An 11553-nucleotide genomic window follows, 5' to 3' on the forward strand; every position below is an offset into this window, starting at 1 on the left:
CTATTGTTGATAATACCATTTAAGGCAATGATGGTAACACCTAAGGTAGTGATGGTATTGCTCAAAATTTAAACTGTACGATGGTAGTACCATCGAAGTCTAGATTTATGACTCATGTCAAAAGCTGTGATAGTAGTATCGCCCAATGTCAATGGTAGTACCACCTACATCTTGAAATTTCAATGATTTAAAATTTTGACTTCGTATTTGAAGTCTTTTGGGGTCTATAAATATCTCATTTAGACTTAGTTGATAAAACATTCATTTTAAGATAGTAAAATATTATAAGCTCTTATTTTTTTATCATGATTTGAGTCTCCTCCTCCTTTTGAGTTTGGTTATAATACTAAGTTGTAGGATGTGCAAGATCTTTTATAAAAAACTGATGTAAGGGTTATCTCCCAAGTTTGAAAAAGAATAAAGTTGTAAAAAAGATAGTCGATCTTCACTCGTTAAAAAGAAGATCAATTGTGAAAGTGGTAATCTCAAGGGAAGAGAAATTAGAAATAGATGTAGGTGGGAAAACAAAACTACTATAAATTGGTTTGCCTCATTTTATTTATCTTTTATTTATGATTTAGTATTACTATTTTTACTCGTAACTCTAACTTGATTAATTGAGTTTTTGGAACATATTATTTTCTCAATCGAATTTTAAAATTGATTAAAAATATTATAACACTAATTATTAAGGGTTTATATTTTAAGGCCTCTAAAGAGAGCTATCCTCTAGGACTTGTAGAGTTATCTTCTAAGACTTTTAGAGTAGGTAAAAGAAAATAGATAAATTCTTTAGAGTTTATGTGAGAGGATATATAAGAGGATTTGAATTCACATGATGAAGAATTTGATTTTTCTCTATGGATGCAGATAAGGAGTTATCAAACTATATTAATGTTACATCAACTTTTTAATATATTCTTGATTATTAGTATCTAAATAATTTTTATTTTAAAATTCTCCCCTCCTCCTCTCTAAGCGATATAAATCCTAAGAGATCCGATATCAAAGATTCAATAAAGATGAGCGACATTGAAAGAGCATGAAGTAAAAATATTCTCTTTTTAGAAGGCATAAAAGTGGATAAAATACTCACTAAAGAAGTTATTATTTGAATTAATAAGTATTTAAAGATTTTTGGAACTAGTGTCAAAGAATCCTAATATAAGAAGTCCTTGTGAAATAAGAAGATATTATAAATTATGATTTAATTCTTTTATAAATATCTTTTGTATTTTTAGATTTTGATGAGAATATAAGTAAGATACGAGAAATGTTTAAGTATTCCTGAGTTATTCTATAGAGCCTCTAGAGCCTCTTTATTCTTTCGGGCCTTAAAAGAAAGTTATCTCTAGGATTCTTAAAAAGGTAAAAGAAAATATATAAATTCTTTAGAATTTATGTTAGAAGGCATATAAAGAGATTTGAACTGAAGGGTGTTGTAATTTACCGAATTATATTAATCATATATTGATTTTCTAGTATATTCTTGATTATTATTCTTCGAATATATATTTTTTATTTTAGAATTCTCCTCTCCTTCCTTGTGACCATACTATTCCTACCCTTGTTATTGTTGATGCCGTTGTTCACCATCCATGGCTCCGCTACACTGCCCATCGCTTCCATGCCTTTGTGCTGCAGCTACCATTGCCACTACTGCTGTAGCTTATCGTCGTCACCTTCGTTGTCATTTTAGTTGCTTGAAGCCGCTGCTGGGCCTTGCATCATTGGCCGTGGCCAATCGCCGAATGTCTTCCATGCGACATCGTCCGTGAGCAACAAGGCTTGCGTTGAGCCACCGGTGCAGTACCACCCAACGTCGCTGGTGCCGCTACCCATGCGCCGCTGTCCCTCGATGTTGCATCCCCAACTTTGACCTCGTTCGGCGCCACATTTGCAGCTTCATCCACGGCCTCCACCATCACCCGCGTGTCCTATCTCTAAGATGACTGTCGCGATATTCCAAGTCTGCCTCGTCGGCCCCAACATTCTAGGTTCATCGCATCTTCCAAGTAAAAACAACCCAAAGTCTGATGGATGTCGAGGATGCTTGTGACTTCTCAAGCAATCGACATTATCTCTTCCATCCGTACTCCCTAAACAAAACTATTTTCTCGCATTTGATGCGTCATAATAAGGTAATTCATACGATGCACCGCGACGCAGCCTCGACGGCCAATACATCCCTCGACGCTCGATGCTCCTGACGTGGCCTTCCTGCCCAATGCGTCTCTCGATGATCGACATGTCGTCGGCAATGAGTCCCCTCACACTCGATGAGCCATAATCAAGCGGACAACCGATGTGACCGTCGTGTTTCCGTGGGTAACTCGTACAGAACACCCTAACAGGATTTTCGTGGCCAAAACATCTAGCGATACTCGAGCGAAAGCTTTGAAGACACTCTTCGATGGATTTTTCATACAGGTTGTAGTCATCTGAGTTCCAGAAGACACACATTGCACTCCGGCATAAACAAGACTTCCTAAAGTATAATGGAGGGTATATGATATGATTGATACTTCGAATCAATCAAGACCCAACAGATAGAGCCCAGCAGCACAAAAATAAACATCGAGCTCATTGTGTTTGAACAATGATTTGTAGAATTCTTGGGGCCGAGACCATACTCACTCTCTCGTGGATTTATCCATTAGGACAACAAAGATCTGATCAGGGCCATAGGAGGGATTTGGGAGCCCCCACGAGGGATCTTTGTCCTGTTTTATTTACCAGAAAACCCAAAGAATCATGAAGCATACCATGTGCTCCTCAGACACCCACTGCGTGCACCGTCAAACCATGTGCTCTCTCTCTCTCTCTCTCTCTCTCTCTCTCTCTCTCTGTGTCTGGCTTCCTTTTGGATGCTCAGGACCTGCATCTGCAACATTGCATGCATGGCGATCTGCAGTGGATTCGCTTGCCCGACTTCTTAAGCTTCTTTTTGATGCATAGGTCGTGTGGATATCAAGGAAAACAAGCCAAAGATTTTGGTCCCATGATGACGGGATTATTTAGAAAAGATCGTGTTTCTCCATCTAGTAGAATTGGTTGCAGTGCAAAGAAGAAAAAGGCACAAGATGGAGCAACAATGGCTAACCTAACCCTCAAGGAGGACAGCATAAAGTGGCAACAATGTCCGGTCTTTTCCTAAGCAAACCAACAACCTAAGTAGGAATGTGTTCATGATGTTTAGTCTCGTAGTTCTTTTCCTTGTGGTCGAGCCCACTTCCGGCATCAGTGCAATGCCAGCCCTTAAAAGTGATCTCACAGCTAATAGTATCTATGCGTTTTGTTCTTTTCTGATAAAGATGAGGTCTCGAGTACTGATCATGAAGTCTCCTGTGGATTCATCGTCTGTTCTTGGTCGAGCAAGAAGCTTACAAATCTGAGATTGATAAGCACACAAACAGGAACAGATTGCGCTAAGATGTCAGAATTATTCTGTTAAGGCGATTGGGAGATGAACAAGATCTGATAATTTAGCTTTGAATCTAATGTGTCTTCAGCAGGAGTAGAAGTCCACCAGCTCGTCCAGTGAGTCCGGTGGGGGGTCGGCGTTCTCCAGCATCCACAGAAGGTGGTCGAAGAGCACCACCTCACAGCCCACCACCGTCCCGGCGCCGGTGCTGCCGCCAACTGACCCTCCGGTCCTCGCGACCAGAACGCGGAAGAGCGGGTGGTCGACGAGGTCGGACCTGACGAGGTACCGCCGCCGGGACTTGCCGACGTACACCGCGTGGAGCCCGGGCGGGACTGCGTCTCCGTTGAACGACGCCGACCGCCACGCCTCGTCCTCCTGCGGCCTCGACGACTGGCCGCCGCAGCCTCTCCCCCCGGCCGCGGAGCTCGTGATCCTGCTCGATGAATGCCAACGCTTTATCATGCATCTCAGCTTGCCTAGCTTCCCATTGCCGCTCTTCGCCATTAATCCAAATCTCCAAGTGTCTGTCTCTGAGAGAGAGAGAGAGAGGCGTTGGGTGGAGGTTTAATAGGATGGGTGTGAGAATTTAAAGCAGTGAGGAGGAGGCGGAAGAATGAGGAGCCCACCGGAGGCCACCAATGGCGCAGACACCACCTTCCAGACGACAAGAAGTGAATGAACCAACTGGGAATAATGGAGCCTCATCTCAACAACATACCTACACGACACAAATCCTTATCCTTCTTGCTGTCATTATTGAAGTCTTGAATCCGTAAAACAAATTATACCACTAACAATAAATACTTGTCATTGCAGATAACATATCATCACGATAGCTAAGAACAACTCTCATCCCAGGAAAGGGTGCAATGTTCCTGTCAACTCCATCCCTTCCTACAAAACAAAGGTTTTTGAGGCACAGAGTGTTGGAAATCTAACACAATATCACACAACTCGTGAAACATGTACGGTGTTCGATCTTTGGATCGACACCTGACACTTGACGAACATGAACAAGTAAATGAAAGAAATAAGAGTACTGTTATCATCTAACTTTGAGCTGATTCAGACAACAGAAAAGAACATTTCTTTTTGGAGCAGTCACATTAATCGAATGCAAAGGGGGGGAGTTGTAGACACATGAGTTTGTCAACTTGTGGGATTTGATTCTATCAAGTGCTTAATTAAACATGATGGTAGAAGGCAGGCCTTTTTTTTTTTTTTTTGCTAATCAATAAATAAAAGAATAAGGTGATTTTCCTAGAAAATACCCATATTTTGGGTATTTCTCAATTGGTATTCTCATTTTAGCTTTTTGCCTCTAATTATATTTTTTTGACTCATTATAGTATTTTTGACTTATTATAGTGTTTTGATCGTCATAATAAAAATACTATAAAATTTAATTAAAAATATTATAAATAAGTTAAATAGAATAAAAATACACTAGAAATCACTTGATATATCATCAAATAGGTATTTATAATAGTTAAAATTAATATCATCAAAATAAAAATAAATAAAAAAATTAGTCATCACAATAAAAACATTGTAAAGCCTACTTGAAACTACTGAAAATGATGTAAATGAACTTTTAATCTCAACCAAACCAACTATAAACCTAAAAAATATGATATCATAATGGTTTATGATTAATGACAATCGAAAATACACGACATAATATCACTTACAGTGTTTTTTAATAGTGTTTACAGTATTTTTAATATCTTAATAAAAATACTATAAATATTATTAAAATATTATAAATGAGCCAAATAAAAATATTTTAACCATCTAAAATTGGTAAAAGAAAAAGGCAAAAAAATGACAAAAAAATTTGAAGGGGTATTTTGAATATTATTTGAAAATAGATAAGGAGATTGCAAATCGAGATTACTATTTGCAATCTCCTTTTTGTTATTTATATTCTCATGTCAAGAACTTTGAATATTTCTAAGTTATATCTTTTAAATAGATGTATATATTATCAATTTATAATTTAATTCTAATAAAATTTTTAATCTTTATCTAGAAACCTCTTTTCTTTCTTTTTTTTTATCATTTTCTTCTTCTCCTCCTCCTTTGAATCGTAAAATGATTAAAAAAAAAAAAGATAGATGATGAAATGGAATGAACTAAATATAAAAAAGGAGGAGCTGAGAAATAATTTTTAATATTATTATAATAATTTAATATTTTTAAAATTATATACATTCTATAATAATCTAAAAAATATTATATTCTAGATAATTATATTAACTCAAAAGATGTCATATGCTAAATCTAGTGTAAACTATTTAGTAAGTTTCGTGAACAATAGGAAGAGTCGATAATAATAGGGTGCATATGACGACTATAAAATATATATATATATATAAATAAATAAATTATGAATAGAAAAAAAACCTCTAAATAGTAAACTCCAAAAACAAAAAGGGTATCAATCGTTAAATACAAAGAATATAAATATTTGTTTAGACAATCATCAAAAAATAATATCATAATCTTTTACCTTATTTTTATTTTCAAGAAAAATGATAAAAGAAAATTTGAGAAGCGCAGATAAAGGCCAAAATATAAGGCCCAGTCCCTTCCAGATTCTTCTGGATCATCCACCGGTGCAGGACACCTCATCACCTCTGGAACCTTCCTCTTCCCTCTTTTTATTACGGATCGGCACTTCTTCCCTGCCCTACAAGGACTAGCATCGAACAGGAAGCGCTCGTAGGCACGCACGCACGCACGCACGCAGAGGAAGAAGGATGAGCCTGACGGCCGACTCTGCACTCTTCGACTCGGCGGTACGCCACCTGTTCCACCTCCCGGAGACGCTGGAGAAGCTCGGCTTCCCCGCCTCGGCCGTGCGGCCGCACGACGCACACCGCGGCAACGGCCGCGGCCGCAACGGGGAGGAGGGGGTGGGCCTCCGAAGCGCACCCGTCGACATACTCGAGAGCCACAAGGAATACACCTTCGTCATCGACGTCCCCGGCCTGTCCAAGTCCGACATCCAAGTACGTATTCTTCTACTCGTCCGCCACGATTTGATCCAGCTGCGGGGTGGCGATTTCGCTGACGACGCGCGTGGGTGCAGGTGACCCTGGAGGACGAGAAGATTCTGGTGATCAAGAGCAGCGGGAAGAGGAAGAGGGACGACGGGGAGGAGGAAGGGTGCCGGTACCTGCTGCTGGAGAGGAGCGCGCCCGTCAAGTTTTTGAGGAAATTCCGGCTGCCGGAAGACGCCAGCTCCTCGGGCATCACAGCCAAGTGCGAGAACGGCGTGCTCACCGTCGTCGTGGGGAAGATTCCGCCGCCCGAGCCCAAGACGAGAACCGTGGAGGTGAACATAGCTTGAACGTCGGGTTGTCCCGACACTCGTACGACTTCTAAGCGCTTCGGAGATGTAGAAAGTTGACTTCTTGCAATGTTAGATTCCTGTTTTCGAAGATTCGCGTTCCTAAAAAGCTCTAATTTTGACTCCGAAAAAGGACGTGCAAATCTAGGATGGGCCAATTAAACCGGGTTTGTGGGCTAATAATGCCCGGCCCAATTTACACCCGTTAATTAAGGCCCGTTTCCCATGAGGTGAAGTAGAAACATCTAAATTAAAAGAAAAGAAAAATGGTTGTAAATCTAATTAACTTAACTCTTCAATTGAAATATCATTTAATTGTCAGGGCTTTTTAAGCCCCATAGATAATTGCTGATCTCTACAAGTGCAGTAGGGAAATTGGAAACATTGTTTCCTTGTTATGAACCCTAACTCTCTTCTGCAATCATGTTATTCTTTGTTCTCAAGGACAAATGATCTGAAAGAGCTTTTTCATGTATCTTATACACAGGGAAGAGCTGCAGATGAGCTATTTTTGGTGTGATACTGAAGATTATCTCTCAGCTTTGCCTTATCCAATTATAGGCATGAATGCAACTTTGCATCACATATTATAGGAGAGGTGAATAGTGTATTGTCTGCCTTGGAGAGTGCACATATAACCCTAAAGGAAACTTTAATGTGCCTCTTGACCTCATATTTGTAATTTTTTGAATGTGTTTTTGAATGATTAAAGCATAGCCACATCTAATAGTTTAAAAAAATAAAAATAAAATATTAAATGATATACAAAGAAGACTAGTTATGTGTAGTAAGTAATATAAGTGCCTATTACTATATCTCAATTCAGATCTAACACTCAACATTATAGAAGCACTTCAAATGCTAAACAAACCATGTATATTTAGTTGAACAAAGACAAAGTTAAGCCTTATGAATTGCTAATTTTTTACCTCAGCTCCATATAGTTTGCAAGAAATGAAAATTATTTAGACAGAAGCAACAGAGAGACTATGATGGATTTTAGCAGATATAACCATATGTTCTAACAAAAATTCAGTTTTCTAAAAGAAAAAGGATAAGGTAAAAGCTTAAATGCCTAACAGATTTCAGCTCCCCAACAGCCTATGGTATGCAAGCTCAATCCATAAGAACAAAAACCCTACATAGCAAAATAGCAACAAGAGTCTTGAAGGATTGACTGTTTAACTTCACAAGAAAAGCACCATCATGTCCAAGCATCTCCAAGAGTAACAATGACAAACATAGATATAAAGCAGTATTTGTTCCATTTTCCACATAGCCACCAGACAAGTAAGCATAACCAAGTCTCAGTGTTTAACAGGAACATTTAGGAGGCAACATAACATAAGATATTTAGCACCGGGGATAATAGAATTAACCAAAGTTCCGACCAGTGATCATATATAGCGTAACTGGTTCTCCGTATCGTCGCCAGCGTTGATTCCTGGAACGAAAACAAAAAAGGGACAGCTGCTTTCAAAGAAGAGAAAAACGAGACATATACGAAATGAATAGCTTAAACATTTTGTACTCCTGTAAGACACTTACGCTTGCATCTCGTTTACAGAACCAGTTGTGAGAAGATGTAGTTCCTCAGTAATCACTGCCTGTGATTGGAAACAGGTCATCAAAGCTCCAGAGATCCACACCGTTCATATCCTGAGTCACATCATTACCGAGAAGGCTCTCAATAGATTCATCGGAGCCCCCCTCCTGATAAGGTACTTGCAGAAATTTCAAGTATGATTCAAAATCAGCTAGCTCCTGGGAAATATTAGCAGCAGAGTTCTCAGCAGGCACCATTTCTCCAGCATTGTTTCGCAATTTCTTCGGCTGGGCACCTTCAAAGTATGCTGATTCTTCAGATTCAGTCATGGTTGGAGTAAGAATCGATGTGATCTCAGGAGTTTTAGCCTCGCCTTCCCTGCCATATTCAGAACAATCAAAAGAGTTGCTTCCCTGGTCAGAGGACAGGTTAATTGCAGGTCCATCAGTAGGTGGAGATGGTTTCATCCCAGAGAAGGAACATGTGTTTATGGATTGCTTGATGGGTCCCTTATCATCGATGAAATCAAAAGCAGAGTAGAAATCTTGATCTGGTTCATTCAGGTAATTTGTAAATTGGCTGAAGTTAAGCTTCTCTGATGGGTTCAGTTTAGGTGCTTTGGCTACATTTGATTTGAGGGGGCGCTTTTGTACAATTGGTGGTGCCTCATCAGGGAAGTTCACTTTGGCTTTCTTGCCACGGATACGACGGGCCTCTGTATCATAGGCTCTTGCAGCTTCTTCAGCAGTGTTGAAAGTTCCAAGCCAGACGCGAACCCCCTTACGAGGATCTCTAATTTCAGCTGCCCATTTTCCCCAAGGACGCTGCCGGATTCCCCTGTATTGATTCTTTCTCTTCCTTTTAGTAGACCTAGCTGCAGGTCCATTGAATTCTACAGATTTCAGAGTGACTGCTGCAGCATAATAGAATACAGATAACAAATTAGTGCGACAATATTTTGGACGAAAATTTAGACCACTTGGCCCCATAAGGATTGGGTGATGACCCGAATTATCTTATCATCTTAAAATCTAATGAAGAATATGAAATCACAGCAGAAATACCAAATTAAGAGAGTTAAGTAGAAAACATTGGGATGAAGGACTAACAAAGGATCATAAGTTTCACAAGGACTTTTTAAGGACACTTCTTCATCTTCTTATCCTATTGACGAATATGAGCTTTTAAGGATCATAAAACCGTAACCAAATAGCCTAAAACATCGATCAAGCAAAGAATGACTAATTCTCACCTTTGGTTTTCCAGTTTTCCTAGAACAAAATTATAATTATCCAAGTTTTGTCCAGGTGAAACTCATAGTTCTTGATCATCAATAATGCATCCAGGACAATAGTAGCAAATTGCAGGATTAAGAAGAGTGAATTAACTAGTTGGAAACCAGAAGAACGCTCAATGAACGAAGGTTTAAGGAGAGGCATCTCCATGTAACCTAGGCAGTCAATTGGTAAGAACAAACATTTATTTTATCCATAACAGCAAAAACCATTTCTATGAGATTGCAAGTAAACATGTTTTTCCTCAGATCAAACAAATCATGAGTCTCTTACAGGCCTCAAGTACAAATAGATCAAATTGACATATGTTTAAAGTACAACTTACAGCAGAATCCCACAAGCTTAATTCTCATTTTTTTCACATAAGAAGTTATTGAATCCATGAACATCCACGACACATGATTCTGCTGATCTCTTAAAAATCACATAAAGTTCACAACATAATTCGAGGCAGAAAAGCAGGATTCAGAGTTCTTATACTGAATACCAGCTATTAATTTATGGAAACCTTGACGATCACCAACCTTTTTTTATGAGTGATAACATGTGTGAAACACAATGTTTTAGCATTGAATGATCAGCAATATTTGCATGGCCTTAATGGATGATTCAGTCTGCCGATTACTTGAAAAATAACAACCGAATTTACTTCACTAGAATTTGCAATGGAAAATAGAAGCAAAACTGGAAGCCCATTAACTATGCTGCTAGCAATCATTAACGAAGTCATATACAACTACTAATTATAACAATGAACTTCACTGTATAGAAAGAATACGACGAAGAACGCAGACCACAATACTGAAAGATAATTACATATGTACATTCATACAATATTCTTCCCCGTGGAAAAATAAGAGAAAATTGGAACAATTAAAACAATTGTTGTCTCCAAAAAAGAAGGAAAAAAATATCTTTACTGTTCAAAAATGATTCTCAAATCTGAAGTCACGATCGGAAGAAAAAAAAAAAAAAGATAAATGGAGACGAGGTGAAAAATCCGATCTTGGCTTATGAAGCTTCCAAAATGTAGAGTAGGATCGAATAGAAGCATAGCCTTCAAATCTCAATACAGTATGATCGATAAACAAGAGAGAAAGACCATATTTCTGATGGGATCTAACAAGATCAAAGAAAAATCAAATCATAGATATAATGGAGAAATTAGAACATGGGAAAATCGTCAAATCCTAGTATCATTCTCCGACAAGAACAAGCAAAAAGAATCAATTTTTCATCAACGTAGCGTACAAAAATCCCAGAGCAAGGATACCTTTGGAGGCGAAAGCGAGCGGCTTATCCTCCACCTCGTCCTCCACTTCGGAATCCATGAACTCGTAGTCGAATTCCAGGAAGTCGGCCTCGAAATCATCCTCGGTCACCTCCACAGCCCGGCGATTGCCGCTCCTCCTCTTCTTCTTCGCCCCACTGGCTCCCCCCTTCTTCAGATCCGGCCACAGGTAGTCCGCGGTGACCCGCCGCGCCGACCTCGTTGCCGGAATGAGGTCGGAAATGATCGCTCCTCCGCACATCTTCGATCCTCACACTCCCCTCGACTCTTCTTCCCTTTTTCGACGACGCACTCCAAAAAAGGAGCTCCTTTTTTTGAGAACAACAGGGAGCACAGTAGCAGCCAAACCTTCTTCTAAGAGAGGAAGAGTGAGAGAGAAAGATTATATAGTATTAAATTATTTGGAATTAATGACTAAAAACAAGGAAGAAGTATAAAATAGAAATAGAAATTATCAACCATGAAAACAAGTTAAAATACAGTATAATACATGAGTAGGTGAGACTAAAATTCCCAATACATAAGCATATTGTGATGGCCAAATATAATATTTCATGGAGAAAGCTTGAGAAGATCACTGTCATGCCATCATTGTGAGAATAATACACTTTATAATGGCTATAGGATGTTATTTGGTGT

General features: G+C 39.0%; 3 protein-coding genes across 5 annotated transcripts; 1 reads left to right on the forward strand and 2 right to left on the reverse strand.

Annotated features, from left to right (window-relative positions):
- Window positions 1-3363: 3363 nt before the first annotated feature.
- LOC135589167 (auxin-responsive protein SAUR76-like) lies at window positions 3364-3995 on the reverse strand. The gene has a single exon (XM_065081462.1). It carries the CDS (start codon window positions 3929-3931, stop codon window positions 3509-3511), a length of 423 nt encoding a protein of 140 aa, XP_064937534.1. The 5' UTR covers window positions 3932-3995; the 3' UTR covers window positions 3364-3508.
- A 2112-nt stretch (window positions 3996-6107) lies between these two features.
- On the forward strand, window positions 6108-6873 carry LOC135588138 (18.6 kDa class III heat shock protein-like). The gene is made up of 2 exons (XM_065080118.1): window positions 6108-6441; window positions 6522-6873. The coding sequence occupies exons 1-2, from the start codon at window positions 6190-6192 to the stop codon at window positions 6780-6782; spliced, it is 513 nt and encodes a 170-aa protein (XP_064936190.1). The 5' UTR covers window positions 6108-6189; the 3' UTR covers window positions 6783-6873.
- Window positions 6874-7947: 1074 nt separating this feature from the next.
- LOC135588137 (ethylene-responsive transcription factor 1-like) lies at window positions 7948-11278 on the reverse strand. 3 transcript variants are annotated; one of them, XM_065080117.1, is made up of 3 exons: window positions 10897-11278; window positions 8331-9202; window positions 7948-8226 (listed from the first exon to the last, which is right to left on the reverse strand). In XM_065080117.1, the coding sequence occupies exons 1-2, from the start codon at window positions 11153-11155 to the stop codon at window positions 8376-8378; spliced, it is 1086 nt and encodes a 361-aa protein (XP_064936189.1). In that variant the 5' UTR covers window positions 11156-11278; the 3' UTR covers window positions 7948-8226; window positions 8331-8375. The 3 variants fall into 3 exon arrangements, with proteins under 3 accessions (XP_064936189.1, XP_064936188.1, XP_064936187.1); XM_065080116.1 differs by having other exon boundaries at window positions 8331-9238; XM_065080115.1 differs by having other exon boundaries at window positions 8331-9241.
- Window positions 11279-11553: the final 275 nt, after the last annotated feature.

Source organism: Musa acuminata, chromosome BXJ1-8 (genome assembly GCF_036884655.1).
Source record: "Musa acuminata AAA Group cultivar baxijiao chromosome BXJ1-8, Cavendish_Baxijiao_AAA, whole genome shotgun sequence".
NCBI lineage: Eukaryota > Viridiplantae > Streptophyta > Magnoliopsida > Zingiberales > Musaceae > Musa > Musa acuminata.

Coding starts and splice junctions, on each gene's coding strand:
- LOC135589167 (XM_065081462.1), bottom strand. CDS start 3,931: ATGGCGAAGAGCGGCAATGGGAAGCTAGGCAAGCTGAGATGCATGATA.
- LOC135588138 (XM_065080118.1), top strand. CDS start 6,190: ATGAGCCTGACGGCCGACTCTGCACTCTTCGACTCGGCGGTACGCCAC. Junction 6,442..6,521: donor TGTCCAAGTCCGACATCCAA/GTACGTATTCTT, acceptor GCGTGGGTGCAG/GTGACCCTGGAGGACGAGAA.
- LOC135588137 (XM_065080115.1), bottom strand. CDS start 11,155: ATGTGCGGAGGAGCGATCATTTCCGACCTCATTCCGGCAACGAGGTCG. Junction 9,242..10,896: donor GCTCGCTTTCGCCTCCAAAG/GTATCCTTGCTC, acceptor ATTATGCTGCAG/CAGTCACTCTGAAATCTGTA.